Source organism: Gossypium hirsutum, chromosome A07 (genome assembly GCF_007990345.1).
Source record: "Gossypium hirsutum isolate 1008001.06 chromosome A07, Gossypium_hirsutum_v2.1, whole genome shotgun sequence".
Lineage (NCBI taxonomy): Eukaryota > Viridiplantae > Streptophyta > Magnoliopsida > Malvales > Malvaceae > Gossypium > Gossypium hirsutum.
The window spans coordinates 3391415-3419136 of NC_053430.1; the positions used below are offsets into that span (position 1 = coordinate 3391415).

At 32.8% G+C, this 27722-nt stretch overlaps 3 protein-coding genes and 1 pseudogene across 8 annotated transcripts; 3 read left to right on the plus strand and 1 right to left on the minus strand.

Moving 5' to 3' along the window:
- The first annotated feature begins 1069 nt into the window (after positions 1-1069).
- LOC107918856 (probable LRR receptor-like serine/threonine-protein kinase At2g24230) lies at positions 1070-4256 on the plus strand (annotated as a pseudogene).
- Positions 4257-9305: 5049 nt separating this feature from the next.
- Positions 9306-12711, plus strand: LOC107920305 (probable WRKY transcription factor 32). The gene is given in 5 exon segments (NM_001327173.1): positions 9306-9557; positions 9683-9732; positions 10780-11480; positions 11606-11764; positions 12340-12711. Coding segments are annotated over 5 exon segments (1518 nt in total). The 5' UTR covers positions 9306-9307; the 3' UTR covers positions 12698-12711.
- A 4750-nt stretch (positions 12712-17461) lies between these two features.
- On the plus strand, positions 17462-22172 carry LOC107920609 (leucine aminopeptidase 2, chloroplastic). Of its 3 annotated transcripts, none has more exons than XM_016850403.2 (10): positions 17462-18034; positions 18534-18948; positions 19047-19235; positions 19414-19639; positions 20187-20313; positions 20515-20610; positions 20770-20847; positions 20952-21012; positions 21384-21571; positions 21683-22172. In XM_016850403.2, the coding sequence occupies exons 1-10, from the start codon at positions 17984-17986 to the stop codon at positions 21809-21811; spliced, it is 1560 nt and encodes a 519-aa protein (XP_016705892.1). In that variant the 5' UTR covers positions 17462-17983; the 3' UTR covers positions 21812-22172. The 3 variants fall into 3 exon arrangements, with proteins under 3 accessions (XP_016705892.1, XP_016705891.1, XP_040973139.1); XM_016850402.2 differs by having other exon boundaries at positions 17464-18034; positions 19041-19235; XM_041117205.1 differs by having other exon boundaries at positions 18024-18134; positions 19041-19235.
- Positions 22173-22974: 802 nt separating this feature from the next.
- Positions 22975-27205, minus strand: LOC107920154 (signal recognition particle receptor subunit alpha). Of its 4 annotated transcripts, none has more exons than XM_041117208.1 (11): positions 27016-27156; positions 26879-26920; positions 25606-26594; positions 24951-25035; positions 24764-24859; positions 24500-24652; positions 24302-24409; positions 24043-24162; positions 23732-23857; positions 23373-23456; positions 22975-23263 (listed from the first exon to the last, which is right to left on the minus strand). In XM_041117208.1, the coding sequence occupies exons 3-11, from the start codon at positions 26571-26573 to the stop codon at positions 23138-23140; spliced, it is 1866 nt and encodes a 621-aa protein (XP_040973142.1). In that variant the 5' UTR covers positions 26574-26594; positions 26879-26920; positions 27016-27156; the 3' UTR covers positions 22975-23137. The 4 variants fall into 4 exon arrangements, with proteins under 4 accessions (XP_040973142.1, XP_040973143.1, XP_040973141.1 ...); XM_041117209.1 differs by having other exon boundaries at positions 25606-26602; XM_041117207.1 differs by lacking the exon at positions 26879-26920 and having other exon boundaries at positions 27016-27205.
- Between the last annotated feature and the right edge of the window lie 517 nt (positions 27206-27722).

A 27722-nucleotide genomic window follows, 5' to 3' on the forward strand; every position in this document is an offset into this window, starting at 1 on the left:
GTTAGTAGTTCTTCGCTGGCTTGCTATTATATTTATATTTTGAAAATATTTTAAAATAATAAATAATTTCACGAGTCGATTTGAACTCATGTTGTCTTAAGTTTCATATGTTTTTTTTGTTTGTTTTCCATTGTTTAATAAATCTCACTTTTATAAGCTTTTGCCAGCTCTTATAGAACATGTTTCTCTTGTCGATTTATAAGTGTTTGTTTTCTCCAATTTGATAGATGCTAGGTTCTCTTGTCGATTTTTGCATGCTACTTTTGCCCATCCGAAGTTAAATTTTCTTATTGTATTAAATGTTTACAATTACTCTAAATATTTCGTATTTAAATTGTGACAAAATTAATCATCAACATGTTATAATATGCTATTGATACTAAAACTGAAGCTTTTACTAAGTCGATGGAGCGTATCCATCATTGCTTACAACAAATATTTGTTATGTTTTTTTTCCTCTAATTGTATACCCATAGAATGGATTAATAATTTTTCATTAAAATAAATATTGCTATAATTTTTGTTTTATTTAAATAAACAATGAGAATATAAAATAAAACTAAAATAATAGGAATTGTTTGCTAAATTTTAGGGCACAGGGCTCGAACCCATTTAGACAAGGAATCTAACCTCGTTTGTAACAAAAGGGATGGTTTGTTTTTTGTTTTTTTTTTTTTGGGTTATTGCTGAATGAATTAGTTTTGATGTTGAAAATATTAACTAAAGTTTTGAATATCAATTTTATTAATAAATAAGATTAAATTTAATTAGATTTTGAATGGAATTAAATTCTATTTGACCAGCTGAAAATTATAATATATATTTTTTAATGAATTATAAGAGAAAAGTAAAATTTTAACAATAATACGATTAACACGATTTAAATTCAAACCACAATTAAAACCGTGATTACTTATGATATTTTTTAATCTTCATAAATGCTAAATATAGTAAGTATTAAACTATATTTTTTGTATATTGATTGAGTTAAACAATAAAGAAAAGGAAAGAAGTAAGAGAAGAAACCAGAACTTGTCATCAATTAGGCAGGAAAAAAAATGATGAACAACCCTCAATAATCATTGAATAGCCACCAACATACTTGATAAATCCTCCATCCTCGATTATATATAATTTTGTTTGTCATGTTCGAAAATTTGATTATATCTGTGTATTAAATTAATGAACTGTATTTCATTTAAATGAGCTCAACTTCAGAGTTCTGACAGTTTCAAACTACCATATCTTTGCCTTCCCAATACACCCTTTGTCTTTGCTTCTCTATCTTCTCCATAACTTGTTTATGGATTCTTCTCTTCTTGATTGGTAATAATTATTTTCAGCCCAAAGCCTTTGAAAAAGGAATGGAGCTTTTTTTATGCCCTATGTAGAGACAAAGACACAAAAGTACTTTGGTTGCTTTTTGTTTTGTTGGCTTTGATAGACTTGCAATGCCAGACAAGGTAAGGTCACACTTTGTTCTAAGACACTCAAAGCTTCATTTTTAATTAAAAAAATCCTTTTTTTCCCCTTTGAAAATAACCATCCATTCTTCCGAGAGGAGTACTCATTTTGTTGTTGCTTCTAAGTTTTGACCTGTTAGCTCAGATGGGTTTTGGTTTCTTTTGTTCTTTACTAATTCTATCACTCTTCTTCAAGCATTTTACTTGTCAACTACCCAACACTGATGGGTTTTATGTCTCTAACTTCTTGAACAAAATTGGTTCAAACTCTTCTTTGTCTTACAACTTCCCTGGTTCTGTTTGTTCATGGGTGAGGGTGAAGTGTGATGATACCAAGGAGAATGTTATTACATTGAAGGCTTCAGGTTTAGGACTTTCTGGTTTGATTCCTGATACCCCCATTGGAAAGTTAGCTCAGCTTCAGTCATTGGATCTTAGCAATAACAAAATTACTGCTTTGCCTTCAGATTTTTGGAGTTTAGTCTCACTTAAGAGTCTTAACCTCTCATATAATCAGATTTCAGGGTCTCTCCCAAACAATATTGGCAACTTTGGTCTGCTTGAAGTTATGGATCTCTCTGGTAATAATTTCTCTGGGGAAATTCCTGCAACTATAAGCTCACTAGTTAGTTTGAAAGTTCTTAAGCTTGGTGGTAATGGGTTTGAATGGAGCATTCCTGAAGGAATTCTGAGTTGCCAGTCTTTGGTTTCACTTGATTTCTCTTCAAACCATCTAAATGGTTCCTTGCCAGATGGTTTTGGTGCTGCATTTCCTAAGCTCAAAACTTTAAACCTTGCTAGAAATGAGATTCATGGCAGGGTTGTGGATGTTGCAGAAATGAAGTCTCTAACAATCCTTAACATTTCCAGGAACTTGTTTAAGGGTTCAGTTGTGGGTGTATTTCAAGGGCAGTTGGAAGTGATTGACCTCAGCAAGAACCAGTTTCAAGGTCACATTTCTCAGGTACAATTCAAGTGGTCTCATTTGATTTATCTAGACTTATCTGAGAACCAACTCAGTGGAGAAATTTTCATGAATCTCAGTCAAGCTCAGAATCTTAGACATCTTAATCTTGCATGTAATAGATTTGCTAGCCAAAAATTCCCAAGAATTGAAATGCTTTTGGGTTTAGAGTATCTCAACTTGTCTAAAACCAGCCTCATTGGCCGCATTCCATTACTGGCTAACCAAAACCTCAAATCACTTGATGTTTCACACAACAATTTGAGTGGAGAAGTCCCCATTTCTCTCTTGGAAAAACTCCATTTTATGGAGAGATACAACTTCTCTTACAACAACTTGACCCTTTGTGATTCAGGGTTATCTGCTGAGATCTTGGAAACAGCCTTTTATGGCTCATTACACAGTTGCCCTATTGCTGCAAATCCTGCCCTTTTCAAAGAAGACCCCACACACATAAAAGGTTCAAGCTTGCCCTAGCTTTAACCCTCTCCGTGGTCTGCTTGCTTGGTGGATTGCTATTATTAGCCTTTAGTTGCAGAAAGAAATCCAGGACATGGATTGTTAAGCAACCTTCATATAAAGAGGAGAACATTTCAGGTCCTTTTTCCTTCCAAACGGATTCAACCACATGGGTGGCAGATGTTAAGCAGGCAGAATCAGTCCCAGTAGTGATATTTGAGAAACCATTATTAAATCTAACATTTGCAGACCTCTTGACTGCAACTTCTAATTTTGATCGAGGCACACTACTAGCAGAAGGGAAATTCGGGCCTGTTTATAGGGGATTTCTGCCTGGTGGAAACCATGTAGCTGTTAAAGTTTTGGTTCATGGATCAAGATTAACAAACCAAGAAGCTGCAAGAGAGCTCGAGTCTCTTGGTCGAATCAAACACCCCAATCTAGTTCCATTAACTGGTTATTGCTTGGCTGGGGATCAAAGGATTGCCATTTATGATTACATGCAGAATGGGAACTTGCAGAACTTGCTCTACGACTTGCCACTTGGTGTTCAAGCAACTGAGGATTGGAGCACTGATACATGGGAAGAAGAAGACAACAATGGTGTAAACAATGTTGGGTCTAAAGGACTACTGCAAACCTGGGGATTTCGATACAAAATCGCCCTTGGTGTTGCACGAGCACTGGCATTTCTTCATCACGGTTGCTCACCTCCATTAATCCACAGAGATGTTAAAGCTAGTAGTGTTTATCTTGACTCGAATTTAGAGCCTAGATTATCTGATTTTGGACTAGCTACTGTTTTTGCGACTGGTGCAGAGGATGAAATTGTACCACCTGAACCAAAATCCGATGTATATTGCTTTGGGGTTGTTTTGTTTGAGCTAACAACAGGGAAAAAGCCAATTGGAGATGATTATCCAGAGGAACAAGCAGCAAATTTAGTGAGTTGGGTTCGAGGGTTGGTGAGAAAGAGCCAAGGATCGAAAGCTATTGATCCTAAAATCCGTGAAACAGGACCAGGTTATCTAATGGAGGAGGCCCTGAAAATTGGATATTTATGCACGGCTGATATTCCCAACAAGCGACCAACCATGCAACAGATTGTTGGTCTTCTCAAAGATATTGAACCAAGAGCTACCGTATGAAAAACAATGATATAAGAACCACCATGGCGGGGGATATATGTATAGTGATTGTTAAATTATGTCTTGGACCCTGCTATCTTTCTCTTCACTTTTCCATTCTTGGCATCCTAGTTTTAAGGGTTTATCATTTCAATGGAAAATCAATTATTTGCTCGGTCTAACTCTCATATGTATTTCAAGATTAAATTCCTGCTGAAATATTTTGATTTTACAAATCAACATTTTAAATTTATATTATGTTAAAATTTAGATAATTAAATATTTATTTTTATTAAAAATATAGTACTTTAAGCACGAAAAATGCATTAAAGAATTCGTTAATGAAAGAAAGGATAAACTATCAAAATAGTCACTTTTGTTTATCTTAGGTTACATTTTAATCACTTATGTTTAAAATGTTACGTTTTAGTCACTTATGTTAACGTGTTATAATATTTTAGTCACTAAGCCGTTAATTGTTGTTAACGGTGTACCGGTAAGCTGATGTGGCACGTGAAATAATAATTTCAAACAAAAATTTTAGGTTAAATTATACAATTGGTTTCCATATTTTTTTCATTTTGAGTAATTTAATTTTTTTCTTTTGTGTTCTTTTAACTTTCTTTTTTTTTCTTTATTTTCATTCTCTTCTACTTTTCTCTATTTTCCTCTCTTCTTCATATCTTTTAATATAGTTTTTTTATATTTTACATTTGTTAAAATTAAAGGGGAAGAAGAAAAGGAAAATAAAGAAATAAAAAGAAAAATTTAAATTGTTCAGAAAAATAAAAATATAGGGACTAGTTTTAACAAATAAAAAACATAAAAAACTACATTAAAACAGATAGAGAATGGAGGAAAATAAAAGGAGAAACAGAAGAGAATGAAAAATAAATAAATAAATAAAAGTTAAAATAACATAAAAGAAAAAAATTAAATTACTCAAAACGAAAAAATATGAGGGTTAATTGTATAAATTAACCTAAAATTTTTGTTTGAAATAAAGATTTAACATGCCATGTTAGCTTGCCATCACACTGTTAATGACAATTAACGGCTCAGTGACTAAAATGTTACAACACGTTAACGTAAATGACTAAAACAAAACATTTCAAACATAAATGACTAAAATGTAATCTGAGATAAACAAAAGTGACTATTTTGATAGTTTACCCTAAAAGAAATAGACTGAAGAATCGGATTCCTAAATTATTATTTTTTTGAGGAAAAAAAGGCTTAATGACAAAGTTGGCCAATAACGTTTACATGTTTTATCAAAATGGCCCTAGTTATATTTTTGAGCATTTTTTGGCCATCAACATTTTTTTTCAAACTGTGTTTTCTAATAGGTTTAATGGAAGTACTGTTAAAAAAATTAATGAGGATGATTAAAATATTTTTAATGGGATGTAATTTATTACATATGTAACCTAGAAAGATAATTACATGTGAAAAATAATAAAATAAATAAATCATACATGAAATTAAAAAAAAACTCTTAATTTTAAAAAAAAGTAAACTTATCTATAAAAATGTTTTAAAATGAATGCATACGTTTAAAAATAATTAATAAATCAAACCGAAAATACTGAATGTGTGCATTCATTTTGAAACATTCTTTAGATAATTACGTTTATTTTCTTTAAATTGAGGGTCCATTTGTTTACATGTAAAAGGTTTTATGGAAAATATTTTTTTGCATTTTCTTGTGTTTGTTTCACAGAAAATTGTTTGGCCAAGGGAAAATGACTTACAAGTTAAGGTAAAATAAACCATTTTTCCTGTAAGATGACTTACCATTTTGAAAAACTTGAGTCATTTTTCGGAAAAGAGCTCATCTATAGATAATTTTATTTTTATATGAAAATTAACTTAAATCAAGCTTAATATTATTATATTGATAATAATTTTTATTTTAAAAATATTTAAAATATTATATTTTTTAATATTATTAAACATACATATTTAATTATTTATATTTAGTCATATAATAAATTATTAATATAATAAATATAAATTATTATTTTAATAAATTATTTAATATTTCAATTTTATTTTAATAATAAATTTTAAAAATAATAATTTTAAATAATGTTATTCACATATTATTGAAAATAATATCAATATTAATATTTTAATAATAAATATTTATTACAATTATAAATATATTAATAATAAATGTTTTGTAGTATAAAGGTTAAAATATGTCATAAGTCTATGTACATTTCACATATTTGTAATTTAGCCATTGTACTTTTATTTTCAAGAATTTAGTCCCTTTACTTTTCAAATTTGAAAATCAAGTCTAATTGTTGACATTGTTAAATTTTTTTGTCAATTTTGTTGATGTCACGTTTTTAAATAAAAAATACTCACTTAATAGTTATGTAATTAAAAAATGACGTTGTAATGAATCTGAATTTAACATAATATTTTTAATATTTGCAAAAACAATGTAAAATATAAAATTATAGATAAAAATAAATTCAATTAAACAATAAAAAAAGAAAATATCAAATGTATATTTGTTTAATTGAAAACAACTTTTATGAAATATTTTTAAGAAATTTACCAAACAATAGAAAATATTTCTTAAAAATATTTTACACAGATTCATTCAAACACAAGAAAATATTAGCTTTTCCAGAAAAGTAAATCATTTTCTATAAATCATTTTCTAGAAGTCAGTTTCAATGAAACAAACGGAGCCTAAATGTTATTTTTTAACTTCATGAATTATTTATTTTATTATTTTTCACATGTAATTATTTTATTGGATTATCTAAGTAATAAATTATATCTCATTAAAATTATTTCACATAGAAAATTTCACATCATCCCATTAACTTTTTTAACAGTTCTTTCATCAAATTTATTAAAAAAAGCAATTTTAAAAAAGAAAAAGATTGATGGCAAAAAAAATAACTTAAAAATACAATTAAGACCATTTTAATAAAATATGTAAACATTAATTACCAAATTTATCATTAAGCCAAAGAAAACTAAATGGATTCTAAAATCAAATCAAAGGTGGACTTCCCTGAAGCTTTAATAGTAGTTATATGTATAAATAGAAAAATGCTAGTTAGGCCCTTTTACTAAAACTAAAAGAAGATTGAGCCACTACCACATATTCTTCCAAGTCATTCGATTCCATTTTTCCCTCTTTGGTTTGGTCCTTGCATTCTCTCTCTCTTTTATATCGTTTTGCTGAATATGGGTTGGTGCCTATAGTTTTCATCAATGGAATAATTGCTCAATGGAATCAATATTCAAAAACTAGATTATGTTATATCTACAATATAATAATGATTTTTATTAAAATGATAAAGTTAAAATATTTAAAATTATAATATTTTTGGCCCAAATTTCATTGTGTGCATCTATTATTCTAGATCGTATATAAAAAAATAAAATTATCCTTAAAATAATATTTATTACCTATTTAGAACGAAGGATATTTGGTAAATTCATTATTGAGGCACCGACTCCGTAATAAATAAGTTCATATCTATTTGGTTGTTTTAAACTCCATGAGGTGACATATGTCCAGTTTAAAGTATATTAAGAAAATAAAAAGTTGATATTTAAAATAATATTTATTATATTAATAAATGAACTTTGAACAAATGTGCGCTATTATATATGGACTTTGATTCGTGCATTTTTATATATGAGATTTTTATTCGGTTCAATTTTCACAATCGCTAATACCATTACCATTTTAGATCAATTTACGTTTACATATTGTATACAGAAATTGTTATATTTCTCTAATATATAAATCAATTTATGTATTTAGTTCTTTAAATGCGTATAATTGAATCAAAATTAAAATTTCATGTGTACATTTTAACCAGAATTCAAGTTCCATGTATCAAATTACACATCAAATCAAAATTCATGCGAAGTTTTGAGATTATCTTGAATTAAAATATTCTACTGACAGTGTATCAAAAACTACCCCTAAAATATATATTATAACTTATTTTTCTTAATATATGGTATTTATGTTATTTAACTTGAAATTTAGTCATATTATCAACAAGATTTCAATATGATTGGTTTAATTTTTTTAATTCAAATAAATTTATTCGACTGAACTATTATTTTATTTTACTCTACTAAATTAAAAAAATTAAGATCAAGTTAGAATAATAAAATAAAACTCATCAGCTCAATAAGTTTTCACTCGATTTAACCGAATGTTGATTCGGAAGATAATAATAAAAAATTGAAGTTGAGGTGAAAAAACCGATATTGCCCCGCCCAATACCCTGACAAAATAATAGAAAAGGATTGAAACATTCGGATGAAGAGCGTAGAGAATTTGAAAATTGGAGTAATTTATAATTTTTGTCTTATCATTCAGAAATTCACGTGGAGCGTTACTAGGCCCCGATTTTGTGACACATTAATTTTTGATGTCGGGGAATAAGAATCCAAATAACACACCACTCCATCGAAAAGGTAAAAGAGGGCCGGGCCATGCCAGCGAAACGACGTGGATCAAAAGAATGAGTCAAAGTCAACAATATCAACGGTGATCCCCCTCATCTAAAGTAACGGAGAAATCAACGGTGTTTTCTGTTACACAAAAAAACCACCTGGGAAAGAAAAGATGAGTCAATTCAAGTCAAAGAAAGACATATATACCCTTCTACTCTCTCTCTTCCTTTCCTTCTTTTAAAGCAACCTTTTTCCCCTTTCTCTTTCATTCTCTCTCCAAATCTATTCCATACCGTTTCAAGTTATAAACATATTAAAACGACACGTCCAGTTTTCCGGTAGAATTTTGTGGAAGGTCCCTGTACTTTATTTTTTTACGGATTTAATTTCTTTACTATAATTTGATTGTTTTTTGTTATTTTATTATTTGAAATTTGTATTTAAATCCTAAGAAAACTATTTTTTTAATGAATTTCATCAAATAATTTGTATGCTTATTTTTGAACATTTGGTTATACAAGATATATATATTATTTTTGTGTACAGTTAGAAAAATATCAAAAAAAATATATGTAAAATAAGGCATGCCAAATTGTTTTATAGAATTTACGAAAAAATTGTTCTCGATATTAAAAAAAATATTTTAAAAGAGGGACTAGATATAATGGATATTACAATTGAAAGACTAAATCTAAAAAAGGAAAAAGTACAGGGATTTTATAAAAAACTTGACCTTTTTTATCGGTCTGAGAAACGAATAGTGTCGAATTCTTTTAACAGGGAAATAAAAAGAGCACGAAAATTGTTTGCTTAGTTTGCTTTGTTTCTTTGAGGAAAAATCGGGCATGGCTGAGACTGGGAGCCAAGCAAAACGACATGAGGGAAAGCAATACGACAATTCAGAAGGGGAGGAGGAGGAAGAAGAAGAAGAAGAAGAAGAAGAAGAAGTGGACGAGTTAGAGGATGAAGAGGAAGAGGAAGAGGAAGGAGTGAGTCGAGTTAATGAGTCGCACGGGGCTGGAACGGCGCCGTCGAGTGATGCTGAGGTGAGAGACTCGCAATTGGAAACCCTAACAAATGATGATCGTTGTGAGAGTAAGTTTTATTTTTTTGTTTGTTTTTGTGTGAGTGTTTTATGGAAGAATTTCGTTCTTTTTACCCTAATTTTTTTAAGAAAAATGTTGGAATTGTTCTTAAGCGAGTATGCCCTGATCTCTCAGGGTTGCAGGAAAATCCTACTTCGGAATTGAAGGAAGGAGCTGAATCTAAGGTTAGGAGTATACTCTTTTGCTACTATAATCATTTTAAGACTTTCGTTTCTGTGTTTTTCTTTTATTTTTGAAAAAAAAAATTGCAATTACGATGTTCCGGTGTTCTTACTTTGATCTGTTTGCTTGAAATCCACACTTTTGGTTTGTGTTTTCCTCTGCGTAGTTTGATTCCTTATTTGGCGATCATACGAATTTCGTTAGTGTTTACGAGGAATCTATCTTTTTCACAAAGAAACTAAAATTAGATTTTCTCTATGGTGTATGGATCGATGACTTTGTTGCCTTAAAGATTTTCCTTTTATGCCATCTTGCCTTGAAATATCAAATATATTACTAATAGTACTTTGCACATGAAATAATGTGCTGAGGGCGGCTGTGTTTCTCTTTTCAACGATGTTGGAGGTCCATGAAATGACTGTTTGGAATTTGCAAGATTAAATACTACACCACCCTATATGGTAGTAAAGTTGAATTATAGGATATAAGAATGTGGTAGTTTCTCATGTCAAGTGTGCTCCTTTATTATGGAAGTGTTCATATTTAGAAGCCCGTTACGACCAAATCTCTAAAAAAATATACTAATGATTAATTTTATTTATTTTTGCAAATATGTGGGTCATTGTGCATGAACTCAATGATCTAATATATCTTTTATATAAAAGTGGTCACTAAAGGATAAAGCTTTATCAACTTCAATGGTAAATCAATGGGCTAAAGGGTGCAAAAATCATTTCCTCAAACGTCCAATCATCCTTGCCAAAGTTTTGCCAGTAATAATAACTTCAAATTGTGTTGACTTGAAGTGTTTTAGTGGTGATGTATGTCGTCCTTCAAGTTAGAGAATTGAACGAGTTCTAAACGATTACAGTGATGTGGAAGATCTTTGTGGTCATCAATTCTTTAGGACCTGCACATCTTATCTCTTCCTCTGTTTCTCCTAGAGGTCTTCAAGACTAATATAAATGAGAAAGGAAATATGTAAAAATTAACTTTTTTCTGTGATTGAATAGTTCTTTCAATTTGGTTCTTTGTTTAATTTTCTTTAGGAGCAAGTTAAGATAGCCCACCAGAAAGCTTTGCCTAGTTTGGCTGTCCAGGGTGCAGAAGCTCCAAAACAACATCTGCTCCAGTCATCTGTTTCTCCAACTTCTTCATCACAACCATCGCCAACTTCTATTACACAAGATATTTCATCTCCTCCCACACCAACTCTACCAGCACAAAGTCATTCAGATCAGAAGGTTAATGGCGCGTCTCCTCCTGTAGCAAGCCAGCAAAACCCTTCTAATCTCAAAATGTTATCCTTTGTTCCCGTTGTGAAGACACCTGTGTCTGATGGTTACAATTGGCGGAAATATGGTCAGAAGCAAGTGAAGAGTCCTAAAGGTTCTCGAAGCTATTACAAATGCACATTCTCCAATTGTCAGGTCAAAAAGATAGAATGCTCTGATCAGACTGGCCATGTAATTGAGATTGTTAATAAAGGCATACATACTCATGAACCACCACGGAAAATGAATTTTACAAGGGAAAACAAGATTTTATCACCTGCTGTGCCTCTTTCAATTGTCAGAGAACAGCCTAGCAGAATACCTAATGATTCTGATCCTTCTACATCTTCTAAAGAATCTTTACCAGAGCCAACGGTAAATCCTGAAAGAAAACGACAGTGTTCAAGTGGCTCTGATGGGCACGGTGATGTGCAAATGAAGAAAGAGCTTTTGAGTGAAGCAGAACCAAATAAAAGGCAAGCTTTTCCATGAATTTTCTTTGCCTTTTCCCCCTTCGTGACATATATCTGATGTGTACTATTAATGGAAAAGTGTCTTTGCTAACCTGGTTTTAATAGTTTCTCATTTTCTTGATATCCAGGAGGAAGAAAGGTGATGCAGTTTGTCCTGGTTCTGTTGTAAAAACTGGGAAAAAACCTAAATTTGTTGTGCATGCAGCTGGTGATGTAGGAATCTCTGGCGATGGATACAGATGGCGAAAATATGGACAGAAAATGGTGAAAGGAAATTCTAATCCCAGGTGCTTGTTCACTTCTCAGTATCTTTTGTGATAAAGGTTTCATTGTTTTTCCCATCAAACCATTGCTCAATGTATCTGGCTGCTCAGGCATGTGGCTTCTTTGTCTACCTGTTATCATTGTTAATCTACGTTATGGTGGTTTGCTTCTTTTACATGTCTGTGGTATGGAACCTGCAAGGTTTACTATATTGTCTCTGTTTTATTGAAATATTGGATAAATCATTCATTTATACTGTGGGGTTTGATGACAATTAATGCTAAAAAGTTCCAGTGGTCCATCATTGCCTTCGGTCTCTGCAGTACTTTGCCCTTTTAGTGTTCTCTGCAGTACTTTGCCCTTTTAGTGTACTTTGCACAGTCATGCAGGTTCACTTTGTTTTGCAATGTTGTGCTATATTTATCTAAATCTCTCCCAAACCACTATGAATTATATGGGGCATTTTTGCTTCTGAGGATGACCAATTTGGTAGACTTGCAAGCTCTTTCTTGAACTAAGTTATTAGTTCCAATTTACTTGAATGCGTATGGGTTGTATTGGCTTCATTCTGATCTTTTTAGTTGATAATGTTTTCTAGGAACTACTATAGATGCACTTCTGCTGGGTGTCCTGTTCGTAAGCATATTGAGACAGCTGTAGATAATACAAATGCTGTCGTTATAACATATAAAGGTGTTCATGACCATGACATGCCTGTGCCAAAGAAGCGGCATGGCCCTTCAAGTGCTCCTCTCGTTGCTGCTGCTGCTCCTGCTTCTATGAACAATTTACAACTTGCAATAGCTGATGGAGAGCAAAAGCAAGTTACATCAACAAAGTGGTCAGTGGATACAGAAGGTGAATTGACCGGTGAGGCTGTAGACCTTGGAGGTGAGAAGGCAATGGAATCAGCTAGAACGCTACTGAGTATCGGATTTGAAATCAAGCCATGCTGAACTTATTGGGCCTTTTTCTGTTGTCAACATCAGGCATGTCTCTATATAAACTATTGAAATGGTAATTCATCAGGTTTTATTTTTCCTACGCTTAGTTTTTCCTTTGTTATTTCTGGTGAGGCTGTATATTTTCTGTTGTATTCTCTCTCTCAATCTGTTTGGAACAAGGTTATAATAGTGGAAACAATATAGATTTGGTTGGCAACCCATTTATTGTGATCTTATTTGGAACCATGTTCCAAATTTCTCTCTTTTTGTTTTATGTGACATGAGCCAGCCGGAACTTAAGATTGCGGCCATGCAGGTCAGCGGGTGACTGCATTTAATACATAGTTTGGAAGGCAATCTTCTCTATTGTCAATCATAATTCACTGTAAATAGCTATGGACAAGTCTTACTTCCTCACATTATTTGGTTTTTTCTCTTTTTGGGCATGTCTTCGGTCCCGTTTTCTTCTTTTCCTTCTGCTGTTGTACACTCCTGGAATCTGAAACAACTTATGAGTTGGTCGTTTGTCATTCCGCCACTTGCATGAACGAGTAGATTAACATGCGCTCCGTGATTTGGAGACCCCTTCTTACCATATCTTTGCTTATGACATCTGCTTTTGGAGTTTTAACCGGAACCTGGCCGGCATATCTGAATTTGCTAACTAGAGGCTTGTGGTTCACAAAACTCCGTATAGTCGTCGAATGACCCAAAACTCATCTATAACCTGGTATCATCAAAACCTGCAAAAAGTTAGTTAAAATGATAATCACCAGTACTATGGAAAGTACATATATGGTATGGTACTTCATTAGCGAGGACTAGTGGTTAATGATGGAAAGTAATTTAAATCAAATGAATTGACATGGGATTTATCAACTAAGCAAGCTGCATATAATGGATAGAAATAATAAGTTTATGAAGTAAAATATGTCATCAAACTGTAAAATTGTCCTATATGATACATATATCCTTGGAAAATTGTTGGTTGGACTCTTGATATGGATATGAGGATATGAACTTTCAGGATCTTTTAAATGTAAGTAAAAGTTTAAAAAGAATTTAACTAGATCCTTCAAATGTATGTAAAAACTTAAAATTATATTCATATTAGATACATATTCATATCTGACACTCACACTCAAATCTGAGTAACACAAGCCTAAAGGTTTGGACCATTACTTCGCTACTTTTCACCTAACTTGGGAAAATAAAATAATCACTAAGAACATGTTATTTTTGTCTAATTACCTGCTAAGTCAAGAGGGAAAGATGTAAGTGCTACCTAATTGTGGGTGTAACAATCAATTTAATGAATCCTACATTAGGAGTATAGGTTTAAAATGAGCCCATATATAAAGAGGACGGCTAGAATTGTGCTATTGTCTAACACAATAACATCAAATCTTTTGTCTTATTCCATCAGGTATGGAGACTGTCATTAGTTGTTAACTAAATCTCATAATCGAAAAGGTTAGAAGGGTTAAAAGGAGAATGAGCATCCACCCTAGGCATTTGGCGTGCATTCTCAAAGCTTTAGTTTCGGTAACAATGAACTTGCCATGCGTCCGGGTGCTATTTAACCTCTTCTCGTTTAATTTTGATATAGCAATAGGATCAAAGTCCACAAAAACTGCAAAAATATGTTCATAGGTATACACATATACAACTAGTGCTCTTATTAGAAAGCTATTACTTTTAGTCGTCATTGGGTGACAATTTAAGACAAAAACATAAATTTTAAGGCATAGGGTAATATGTACTGATACCTTACCTTGATACTGTAAAAATCTGGCAAATGCCTTTCCTAGTACCGATACTTGAAGATTAGGCATAGATACATGGATACAGGAGACCTAAATTTAAACTTTGGAGCACTTCAAAACATGATAAAACATCTTCATATCCATTCCGATAGTAACAAAACCTTTCAAAACCATTAGGAACATCATATTATTATTCTAAATATCACATTATCATTTAAATACACTTGTAAAGAATTTAACAAAACACTTATTACACTACTCACTATAAACATACACAAATTATATACATGCCCCTCCAAAGTCCCTAGATTACACCAGGGATTTGACCTTGAATTCTCAAGAGGGTGTGATGTGGTGCATTTGATGTAGCCAAGTCCTCCATGCTTTCCTGAAACAAGTCCTTCACCTACGTTTTTAAACAATTAACGCGCCAAGCTCGGCGAGCTTAGTAAGTACACAAAGGTTCTCTACTAAATCCTTTCTTAAGTTTACGGTGAATATCTAATAAATAAAGAATTATAGTTTCAAATTGTACCATTTACTTAATCATTTATCTTGTAACTTATTATCTGGTTTATATATTATTCAATCAATTTAACTTCATAAGTTTAAATATTACTCCATTTTACAATTTCACCTTATCAATTCACTTTCCTCATTATACACTTGTTGAGCATCTTAGTAAATTATTCTATCTCTTTAACTCCATTTTACAATGTGCAGATTTATACATTCCATTAAATTGGTTTCATAACCCTAAGTTCTTTTACTAATTTATAATTTCATTACACAATCACTCTTACCTCATTTAAGCGAAATTAAAAGATATGCTTTAAATTTCATGTTGTCATCAATTGTTTATTTAGTCCATTATTATTAAATTTCATTTCTCAACCTTTAATAATTTAAGTAAAATAAAAATTGGACACTCAGAATTTTCATCCAACCACAACCATATGTACATTGCACGAATATGCATCCAACCATCATAACCAAAATCACATATATGTAGGTCTTATAAATTGCACATAAATGCTATGTCATAAGGCATATCATAAGGCATATATCTCCATTAAATGATGTATTTCCGTAAAAATGTGCAACTAATTCTTATAACATGTCAACTATATCTTAATTATTCTATCAAATTTACTAAGAAATAAATATATAATTATTCATTTTACATATCTAAATTTTATGGCAAATCTCATATTCACACATATTAATCATCATAATAACTCTTATGCACACATATATATATACACTTATCCGTTGCTCATTGAGCATTTAATCAATTTCCACATCTCATTTCTCATGTAACCCATCAATAAGCAATGTATCTATATTACCACTTCAATTGAAAGTATTTCATTCATACATGCAACTACTCTTAGCGCATTATTATTACTTTCTTTCTTTCATTTCATATCTATATACGTTCTTAGGTGATTATGTTACTATTTACCACATTTTATTAATTGATTTCAAATCTTTGTACATTTTCAGTTATTGTTAATTTATAGAAATTTTCAATTCACATGATCATTTAATCAAATTAATTTCTTATTTCAATTGTAATAATTTATTTTCTAATTCATTTTTAACCACTTAGCTTATTTTTAGTTAACAATCTACAATTTCATATATTGTGCCTTGCTATATCGCATTATGCTACATGTTCATCTCAACAAGTCAACCACATTACAATTTTTATTTACCAACTCTTTAATATCATCAGTTTCAACAAATATTCATGGCACATCATAAGTCATTCTCCATTTAGTATTCAGGTACATTGATCGATTAGTTCGATCCTTCTTCTGGGGTCATGATATGAGTGGACCGAGTCTGCAAACCGATGAAGTTTGGAGGTCTGGGTATTCAGCATACTCAGATGAAGAATGATGCTCTTCTAGCTAAGCAAGCGTGGAAACTGATTACCAAGCCACGGCTTTACGCAAAGCATTCTATTGGCAAAAGATTGTACGGAACAAAATTTCTTGCAGGTTCAAGCAAGGAAAGCATATACTTGGACTTGGAAAAGCATTTTGTGCGGAGGTGATATCTGTTGTCAGACGTTCAAATTTGGGATGGCAATAATGTATCAATGGGTTTTTATCGGGGCAATATAACAGTCAACGTCTATCGGGTGTGCTTGTAAGTAATAACAAAACTGAAGCTAAGCTTATGTGGGAGTAGAATGAGATTCATTCGCAGTTGCAGCTTGCAGAGGCCTTGGAATGAAGGGTTTTCCACATTGGGCTTTCTCCCTCTTAAAGGAAGGCGATTGCTATGTTTGGAGATTCAGTCTAAAGGAGGATTGTATGTTTCTACAAGCCTGAAAGTGAGATTCAATTACTTAGCAAAACGGAAGATTAAACTATCATTTAAACTGCTAATTTTCTTTGGAAACAGTTGGCTATCAATTAGATAGGAACTACAATGCAGGGTTCCTGATAGATCATCTATGCCCACTCCCCATGCTGTTTGGTTTGGGTCAACTGATTGTATTGAATTCCTACATATAACTAACCGAATAGGTAGCACACTGGTTGAAATATAATGAAGAGGCTTTCTACTACATCAAATGTGTTGTTATCCTATGGCAAATACAGAAATAAGGTGTGCTTTTTCTGATGAACAACCAACTCCTCTAACGCTGCTACACTACCGTTCTTCTATACTAAGGGCCTTCCAAACTAGGCAAAATAAGATTGGAAGCAATATGGATCAACGGCCTGCCAATAATACAGGATTCATCTTCAACCTATCTTCACTGTCCTTTGCTAATGGCTGGATTTGCCAACCAACTTTTTTCTTGTCCTCTTATACGCAGTCTTTTGAATTGAATCAGATTCATCTTTCAAATTTATTTGACTAAAAATCGATCAGAATATTAATTTAGAGAAAAATATGAACCAAGTTAAAAACTAGTTGAACAAATGACAAATTGATTCAACTAATTTTTTTTTTGTAAATAATTAAATCGATTAAATCAACAAATTGATAAAATTATCAATTCCACTACCAATCATATCCAATTCTTTACTCTTATTCTTATTAATAAATTATTTTATTACATCATAGATATTAATTTTGTTAATTATTTATGCTGCACCTGAAAAATATAATATTCTTTCATGCATAGGATCGGGTTGCGGTTTGGAAAAACTAATGTAATGCACAATATTAGAAACTAAAATAAGATAAAACCAGATAAAGCTGAGCAAGCATTAATAAAATATCAAGCTAATCCAACGAAGCAAAACTTATGGCGACGAGATGCCCAAGATAATGATGTCAATGCATCCATCAGCTTTAGCCTTTAGCCCCCTTTTACGTTTACTTTTCGCTGAACCCCATTTGGTCTTGGGGGAACTTCAATATAAATACATGCACTATAGCTACATTGCGAAATGATCGCCACCATTGTCGCTCCTTTACCTACTTCTCTTTTAGAGTCCTTGTTTCTCTTGGTTTGTGTTTTCACCAACTTAAATCTGCTCCTTTGTGTTTTCCAAGAGCCAAGTTCATGGCACACACTCTTGGCCTTACTCAGCCAGCCAACATCCAACACCCCAAGGTGACTGAGACTGACTCCCTTCTCTCTCTCTCTCTCTCTCTCTCTCTCTCTGTGTTGGGTTTAAGCAAAATTGTTTTTGGATTGACCTTTTAGGTTCAGAGTAAGTTCTGGGTTGAAAATCTTTTTATCTTTTGCTAATGGGGGTAATGCATATATCTAAAAGAAAGTGAACTTCTTGTTAATTGTTTGGGGATGATTTTGTTTTTAAGGAACTGGCCTTTGATTGTGGATTGATGCTTTAAGGGTTCTTGGTATTTAATTTCTTGATGTCCATTTCTTTTAGTATAGGCTCAAATTCTGAAATCGATGGAGTAAAGATAAGCTAAACATTTTTCTTTTCATTTTTTTAATATTGATTTTATATGATAAGATCATGTTAGTTAGATCCACGAATTTATTTGCTTATGGTCTTAATATGTAAATGTTGTTTTGTTTGTGTGTGTTTAATTTGGTTAAATACTAAAATGGATGTTGCCTTTTTGTGAAAAATGCTGGAAAGATCTCTTTTGCTGCAAAAGAGATCGATGTGGCAGAATGGAAAGGGGACATACTTGCAGTTGGGGTCACTGAAAAAGACATGTCCAAGGATGAAAATTCCAAGTTTCAAAACTCAATTTTGAAAAAATTGGATGGCCTGTTGGGTGGTATGTTAGCTGAGGTCTCTTCTGAGGAGGATTTCACCGGGAAAGCTGGCAAGTCTATGGTTCTTCGACTTCCTAGCTGTGGCTCCAAAAGGGTTGGTTTGATTGGTCTTGGAAAGACAGCTTCATATCCAGCATCTTTTCAAAGGCTTGGTGAAGCTGTTGCTGCAGCCTCAAAGACTGCGCAAGCCAATAGTGTGGCTATCATTCTGGCTTCTTCCGAAGACCTCTCAAATGAGTCAAAGCTGAGTACTGCTTCGGCAATAGCATCTGGTAAAGCTCTTTTGGTTTCTTAGCATCATGATTAATGTGTACTTGTTCCTAAGATTGAAATTGATGTTATTTGAACATTTGCGTTATCATAGGGACAGTGTTGGGCATGTATGAAGATAGTAGATACAAGTCGGAGCCAAGGAAACCAAAGCTTAATTCTGTGGATATTATTGGTCTTGGAACTGGACCGGAGTTGGAGAAGAAGCTCAAGTATGCTGAAAATGTTTCTTCTGCTATAATATTTGGAAGAGAGCTTGTGAATTCACCAGCAAATGTACTTACCCCTGGTTCGTATAGGCATTATTCTTACCTTTTATCTTAAATCCTTTTCTCTTTATGATTATTGTTTCAGGCATAAGTACAAAACTGAACTTCTTATTGTCGGTGATGGGACTATAATAGGGCTTTGTTTGAGAAGGATGATATAATTCTTAGCCTTTGATCTAATGTCTTTTTATGCTGCAGCTGCACTAGCAGCAGAGGCTTCAAATATTGCTTCCTTGTACAGTGATGTTCTATCTGCAAACATATTGAGCGCTGAGCAGTGCAAGGAGTTGAAGATGGGATCTTACTTGGGAGTTGCCGCTGCATCTGCAAATCCCCCTCATTTTATTCATTTGTGTTACAAACCCTCAAGTGGACCTATTAAAACCAAGTTAGCTTTAGTTGGAAAAGGATTGACTTTTGACAGGTAATTTCGTACTATGTTACTCCGACTCTTTATTTTCCCCATTGTACCCTTGTTTGATACCTGTGTTCGACACATATTTGGACACAGTTATGAGGGATAAGATCCTTTAAAATATGGAAAAAAGAAAGAAAGAACTTCTAAAAGATGGAGCATATGTATATCTATATTGAACACATGCTGGTATGTCACACTCATTGTAACATAGATTCCATATATTCTACAAGAAGATATTTATGATTTACAGTAGGAAATTAGAAAAGAAAAAAAAGGAAGGGATGAGATGCCTGCATGGTACATTCAAGTTTCTGGTGCAGTGCCATAAACAAAGAGATGGGTTCTTCACCAAGTGTTTATGTACACATCTACAGTTTTACCAGTCACCATGGGTCCATGTGCAGCATATTACTTGAATAATCTAACCAAAATTTCTTCCTAATGCTATTGAGATCTATTTAACATGAGTGGTCAGAATGCATGTCCCTTGTTCTTTTTGTATTCTAGCTGCGTGTTTATATAGGCTTTGAATGTTTGTCTTAAATGTTCTCAGTGGTGGCTACAATATCAAGACTGGAGCTGGTTGCTCCATTGACATCATGAAAACTGACATGGGAGGTTCTGCAGCAGTTCTTGGTGCAGCAAAAGCCCTTGGGCAAATCAAACCTCCTGGAGTAGAGGTAAGTCATTTGGTTGCCCTCATTTTGCTCTCTCACCATTACCTCTCTCTTTGTAACCTTTTCAAATTTACATTCTAAAGGGCTGGGGAAAGGATGAGTATTCTTTCGTTATTGTATTTTATTCTCTTTTCTTTGTTATTTGCTTTTCCAGTTGCTTCATGAATCTAGATTGTCACCCAGTAAAAATGTCCTAATAAGCAGGTTCATTTTATTGTTGCCTCTTGCGAAAACATGATAAGTGGAACAGGTATGAGACCCGGAGATATTATCACAGCTTCGAATGGAAAGACAATTGAGGTATGCTTTGTTTCTTTATTATTATTATTTTTTTTTTTTTTTTTTTTTGAAGTATAGGTATATTATATGGTACGGTGACATTGCTAACTGGGTTAGTTTTTACTTTCTTCATTGTTTCAATAAATTTATTGCTCGCCATTGCTCACTCTGCCGACGCAGGTTAATAACACTGATGCAGAAGGCAGGCTTACACTTGCAGATGCTCTGGTATATGCTTGCAACCAGGGTGTTGACAAGGTCAAGCCAAACACTCTGCAATCTTAATTTGTGATGACAGTTGTAAATTGCTATTTTCTGAGTAATCAGGAGTACATTTTAAGACTTTGTCAACCTTTTTGCAGATAGTTGACCTTGCAACACTAACTGGAGCTTGTATAGTTGCTCTTGGACCCTCCATTGCAGGTATCCACAACATTTGGATTCTAAAAGTCCTCAAAAAGGGTGTTTTGAAATGATCTTTTGTTAGTTTTAGATGCAGGGGAACGTGATTTTTTTAATAATGATATTCATCTATTCTCTGGATGACTATTGACAAGATGATACCTTACACAATAAATGGACATATTTGTTAGGCATAATGAATGAAATCCTTCATTTGCCTTCCAGACATTCAAATTTAAAGGTTTTAATAGTAGTAATGATCAACACTATCAATTCGTAGTCAGTTGAGAAGTCATTGCATTTATCATTTCCTTGGTTGTTAATCAATTGAAAAAAAAGCATGTATGGACATTCTAACCACTACCAATTTGTCGGAACCTCTTCGCTTATAGGTGTTTTCACACCCAGTGATGATCTGGCAAAGGAGGTATTCGAAGCTTCAGAGGTCAGTGGTGAGAAATTTTGGAGGATGCCACTAGAAGAAAGCTATTGGGAGTCGATGAAATCAGGAGTTGCTGATATGGTAAATACCGGTGGTCGTCAAGGTGGCGCTATCACTGCTGCTCTGTTCTTAAAACAGGTATGTCTCTTGAATAATTTTACCATCTGAATTATACACTTGCACACATATTTCAACCTCTTTGATATAAAGCTTGTTGCAGAATTTGATTGTTAAGCTATGTTTTCGCAGTTTGTTGATGAAAAAGTACAGTGGATGCACATCGACTTGGCTGGCCCCGTCTGGAATGATAAGAAGCGGGTAGCAACAGGATTTGGCATTGCGACTTTGGTGGAATGGGTTCTGAAAAACTCATCTTAATGAAAAGCTTGGAGCATGCTGTAGTAGTGACAAGGAAGATGGAGGAGGAAACAGGAGAATAAAACTTTTCCCAGGTTGTTGGTCTTTGAGATATGTTTGATGAACAAAAATGTATGTTGTGATTAAGGGAAAGAAGGGAAGTGAGATAGTTTTGTTTTTGAGGTTGTTGCAGACAGTGAGATTATAGAACTATTCCATGCTCTTTTTATTGTTTAAAAAAAGAGAAGCCCTTTAAAATCTATATTGCTTCTTCATTTCTATCAATAAACCTTTTGCTCTTTAGGTCTGCCTTTGTAACATGTTTCCCTCTTTATCGGTAACATGGTTTTTTTTTTCTTTATCAAATTCGCCATGTTATGAATTTAGTTTTTGAACTTTAATTTGAGTCATTAATTTCAATATTAATTCAAATGGTAATAATAAATTTCATAGAGTCAAATTCGATTGTTGATTGCAATTTTTAAATTTTATGAAAATTTTTAAGTTATTTTGGAAGTTTTGTGTACTTCAAATTTTTAATTTTTAAATTTCACATAGCATGTAGAATTTATGTTAAGAAGTTTAAGAATTAAATTGATGGAATTTATAAATGTGAAGTATTAGATTTATTAAATTATTTAGAATTAAGATCAAATTAATAAAATATATAAGTATTAAGGACTAAATATGGTATTATACCAGTTAGAATGAAACTTTCTATCATCAATTTAATGAAAAGTGACCAAAAAAAAATTTAAATATTAATGCCTAAATTAAAATTTTTTAAAATTAAATGACCATAAGAAGGCGAACATAATTAAGTGACTATTTGTATAGTTTACCTTAAAAACAATTAAATCTATTTATTTTCAATGGGTACATTTGTTTCGGCCAAGAAAAAATATCTAATATTAAACTAAAATCAAAATTATATATTTAATTTAATCAAAAGTAAGATTTTATATTTAACAAATACACATTGGTGAACTGTATTTTTAAGATTTATCTCTAACCCATCTCAGTCATCATGTTGTTTTAAAAGTTAAAAGAGAAAAAAATAAAAAGAAAAGAAAAGCAAATTAAATATCTTTCCTACTTAAATACTAAAGAGTGGTAATTAATTTTGTTCTTTTCTAAGATTAAACAGCACGGACAAGAGAATTAGGATACCAAAGTAACCAAACTAGGAATAATTTTAAGATCTCACATAAAACAAACTTAACAGTTACAAGGGACCAATGCACCTCCATTAAAGTAAACATGCAATCACAGGCCAAAGTCATTAACAAAAGAGTTGGTTGAGCATTGCAAATAAAATGTGGGGTGGTTTTTTGATAAAGCATTCACTCATTTCAGCAGTGTCTTGACGATTGATTTGACGTTAAGTTTCTTCAGGTCTGTATATGACTGCCCACACCCAACGAACATAACCGGTGCTCCCGATATGTAAACCATTGACAATGCTGCTCCGACCTACATCAATTTCAGTTGGAAGTTCACCATAAGTGAGGTAAAATGGCAGTGTGATTTCTCAAACCTATGTAAAATATGAAAACCTTCTCAAGTTTCAAGCTCATTTTACCTTATCATCAATAGTGTCAAACTTGGTGAGCAAAATCCCATCAATCAATCTTGGAGTAGAAGAAGTGGAGAGGTCAGCCAATTTCTGCAAGAAGAATAGGGCACAGCTTCGTAACATAGATTTAAGTTGTATAGGTCTATGTTGCTCCGACTGTACATCTTTCTGAAGTACTAGTGTCCGATATCCATATTCAAGACACATTTGGACATAGAATGAGGGTATGATTCTCCAAGAAAAACTCAGAAAATTTTAGTATACCCGTGTCATAGACAAACCCGTATCCAACACTTACATCCGAGTCTGAGTAACATAGGTATGGTTTAGATAAAATTGACAAAATACTTGATATGAAAGCAAACCTGATTGAATTTTGATAACTGATCAACAGCATCATTCCCAACTAGTGCCTCTCCAACAAATAAGACAAGGTCTGGATTATTGAGGTATATTAGCTTCGAAAGGGCTCTCATCAACGGTTCATTATCCTGATAAGCATAGAGTTATATCATTAATGTGGTAACAAGAAAAGCAAATATCCTAGGATTGCATTTAAGTACTACTTTTCAAAGCAAACCTCTCGCATGTCATGGGCTTTAGAAAAACTAATTTGACTGTACTATAGCCTAAGTATAAAGTCTACAAACAAATAAATTTACTGATTAGAAGATACCTGCATCCGACCAGCTGTATCAACAAGAACAACATCTGAACCATTACGAGTGGCCTCCTGAATTGCTTCCTTCGCTACAATTGCAGGATCTTTCTCATATCCTTTCTCAAATATAGGAATCTAGCAAGAGCAAGAAGCAGCAAATCAGATATAAAAGAGTAGCTATAAAATGATACTCGTTTTTACATGAAGCAAACCACCTTCGAGCATAATGGCACCAAGTATGTCAAAAATAGAACATTTACAATTGATGTAATACCTGGAGTCTGCATGCATGTGTTCTCAACTGCTCAACAGCACCAGATCGGAATGTATCACAAGCAGCCATCATAACACTGACATTATGCTGCAGAAGCCAGTAAGCGACCTGCAAAGTAACATTTAAGTTTAGCCAGCCTGACCAGAAGGCATATCCCAAAGCAAAAATCTAGACATAGAGCAGTTAAATCAGCTCAACCTTGGCTAGATTTGTTGATTTCCCAACTCCATTAACTCCAACAAAGACAACAACATACGGCTTTCTCTGTTCCTTGGCAGCATGCACATCCCTCAGTATGTCAATGGAGCGCCGAGGAGTTAAAATACGAACAAGGGCTTCTTCCATTGCAGCCTGCAGTCACAATTACCATAAACAATTAAACTTATACAAAATCAAAAGGCAGGAAAAGAAAACAGAAATATAAATTGAGAGTTCGCATAATAAAGATGGAAGTTTGTAGACCTGCACTGTTGAAGAGACCCTTGTGAATGAGGCCAATTTTTTCCCTTCAAGACTTGCAGATACTGATTCACAAAGCTTCTCTGCTATCTCCTCAGCCTATGAATGTCAGATATAACTAAGCAGACCTATAGATATGAATAGGTACTAATAACAGCAATCAAATATGTTAAATTAGCAGAAAACATACCACATTCTTGGTCATAAGCCTATCCTTCAGAGCCTTCAAAGCCGGTTCCAGGTCTCCCTTCTCCAAATTTGCCTTTCCAGCGATACTAAGTCCAGGAAAGAAGAAAATGCATAAATGATTTAATCAGATAGTAAATTTCACAATGATATGATAAAAGCTTCCACTAAAAGTTGTACAAAGACCAAATGAAACATGTCTAGAAGCATACAGTTCTGCCTGCCACTTACTAAACACAATAAGAGTCACGATTTTATGGGAAAACAGAAAGGCTGAAAAACAGGCAATGTTACAAGCATATCATATCTAAAATATTCCTTTCTTTACATGATAAAGTCTAGCATCTCATAAATCAACTAATATACCCATGTTTCTCCATTTAATATCAAGCCAAAAATTGGCAACATTAACGTGGCCAACTCAATAAACAAACCTTTGAAACTCTAGTTGTAACTTGTAAGGATCTATACAAACTAAAAAAGCATCCAGGACAAGCCTTATAATGAACATATAAACAGGATCAAGCTATGAGACATTATTTCAAAATGAAGTAGGCTTCACAAAAAAATTGCATCCTATTTCACTCTTCACGAAGACAGAACAAATATACTCAAGAATAGAATTATGATCTAATGAAGGAACTACATCAATAAATTACCTCTGGAACATGGAGGAAAACCAGCCCTTTTTCGTAGCTTCAGGCTTGCTATCCTTCTGCACATTGTCATCTTCCTCACCTCCACTATCGCTGCTGATAATCTCTTCTACATCCATCATACTTTCACCTTGACTTGCTGGAACAACCTCCATCTTCTCATTTCCATTTCCATCCACTGGATCAGTGAAGTCCAATTTTGTCTCTGGAGGTGCATCATCCCAAACTCTATTCTTCTTTGTAACCTTTTTCTTAGGGTCCACCTTGGAACCCTTATTAACTACAGTGTCAGTTTTCTTTCCACCTTTAGTCCTTTTCTGGAGCTTACTTACATCAAAAGCACTAAAATTGGAACTAGTATTTTCTTTACCATTTACAGCAGCTGTCATCCTAGGTTCGTCAATCTCAAAATTCTTACCGTTGGAGTTCCCATTCTCCAATTTACGACCCTTCCCTTCATCATTATCATCCCCACCACCAGCAGCCGAGCTACCCTCCCTCTTCTTATTTCCTTTATCAAAACCAGCTTTCTGAGCCTGCCCTTGCTTCTTACTGTTATTGACAGGCTTAACCATCTGTTTTGATTTCTTAAGCTCCTCAGCCCTAGCTTCTGCTTCCATCCTAAGCTGCCTAAAAGTTTCGTCAAAATCATTATAAACAGTCATTTTCGGATCATAAATCTCAGAGAACTCACGCCTGACCAGTGCAAGAAGATCATCCACATACAGAAGATGGAGAATACGCTGATAAACAGCAACAAATACAAGGCCAAGCTCATTATGGAAGGTCCACTTGAGGGTATAAGAAGCACCTGGGGCATCATAGTTATATGATGCTGCACCAGAGCGTTCCTCCAAAAGACAAGACCGGATTAAGGTGTCAATTGGTGATCCTTTAAGAGCATTCCCAAGTTCTTTACATGTCCAGAGGATTAATCCTCCCCTAGTAAATATCAGCAACTGTTCTAACATCTCTTGATTTCAATAACTCTCCTGCAATACTATCAAATCAAAACTCAAAATTCAAATACCCAAGCAATATAATACACATAACTGTGCAAGAAAGAAACCGTTGAGCTACAAATTCAAATTTATCTGCCCTTTCCCTATAATATGAAAGAGGTTTTTTCTAAAAAGAAATGATATTTATCTTATCTGGAAGGAATAAAATAAAAGAATCAAGAGCAAAATTCAAGATCCTCAATTAAAATGCCAACCTAAAGTCTACAATTTTCTCAGATACCAAACAAAACAAAACAAAGGTTTAAATTTGAGACCTGTTTAGTAGATCAGCAGGAATCACAATCAAATCAAAACGTCTAGCCAACAAAATCAAAGACTAAAATTATTATAAACCAAAACCTAGAAAATTATTGTAAATATTGAAAGTTAATAAAAATGAAAAGAAGAATACCTGAATTTTCCTTCTAAATCTAACAAATCCCAAAATAAAGAGAAAACGAAAAGGTCGATTTGAAAAAGGAAAAAAGAAAATCAAATTGAGAAAATGTTGAAGTAGGGCTTTATATAGGGCTTTTTCTTTAATAACTTTTTAGTAACACCATCCTTAGCTATTTTTCTCGTTTCATTCACTCCTCCGTTTATTCCGTTAATTGCAATCTAATGACTTGAGATAAATAATTTTTTTTACTACACTCGTTCGTTTCACTGAAATAGTTTTCGTTTTTTAAAAAATTTAATATTTTCTGATATTTAAATTAATTTATGTAAAATATTTTTTTTGTTATTGAGTAGATTTCGTAAAAATATTTTTATTAAAATACACATATATTTGATATTTTTTTATCTTTTTATTATTTAATTAAATTTATTTTATATTTTATAAATTTATATTTTATTTTTTTAAACAAATATGACATAAATATATTTATTATAAAATATTATAGCATAAGTTTCTTTTAACAATCGAAATTTATTTTATAATAAAAAATATTTTGTAATAATCAATGTCATATATAAACTTAATAATAAATAATGCTTAATTAAAATTTAATTTAAATTACATATATAATAGTACATATTGACATATTAGAATATAAATGAAGCTAAATATTATTTAAATAAATACTCATATTTATATAATTAAAATATTTATATTTT

What these genes read in the sequence shown, in the direction of transcription:
- LOC107920609 (XM_016850402.2), top strand. Translation starts at nt 17,984, where the DNA reads ATGGCACACACTCTTGGCCTTACTCAGCCAGCCAACATCCAACACCCC. An exon ending in CCAACATCCAACACCCCAAG is followed by an intron (nt 18,035 to 18,533) that starts GTGACTGAGACT and finishes AATGCTGGAAAG; the next exon opens with ATCTCTTTTGCTGCAAAAGA. An exon ending in TCAAACCTCCTGGAGTAGAG is followed by an intron (nt 20,314 to 20,514) that starts GTAAGTCATTTG and finishes CCTAATAAGCAG; the next exon opens with GTTCATTTTATTGTTGCCTC.
- LOC107920154 (XM_041117207.1), bottom strand. Translation starts at nt 26,573, where the DNA reads ATGTTAGAACAGTTGCTGATATTTACTAGGGGAGGATTAATCCTCTGG. An exon ending in TTTTCCTCCATGTTCCAGAG is followed by an intron (nt 25,036 to 25,605) that starts GTAATTTATTGA and finishes TCCTGGACTTAG; the next exon opens with TATCGCTGGAAAGGCAAATT. An exon ending in AATCAACAAATCTAGCCAAG is followed by an intron (nt 24,410 to 24,499) that starts GTTGAGCTGATT and finishes GTTACTTTGCAG; the next exon opens with GTCGCTTACTGGCTTCTGCA.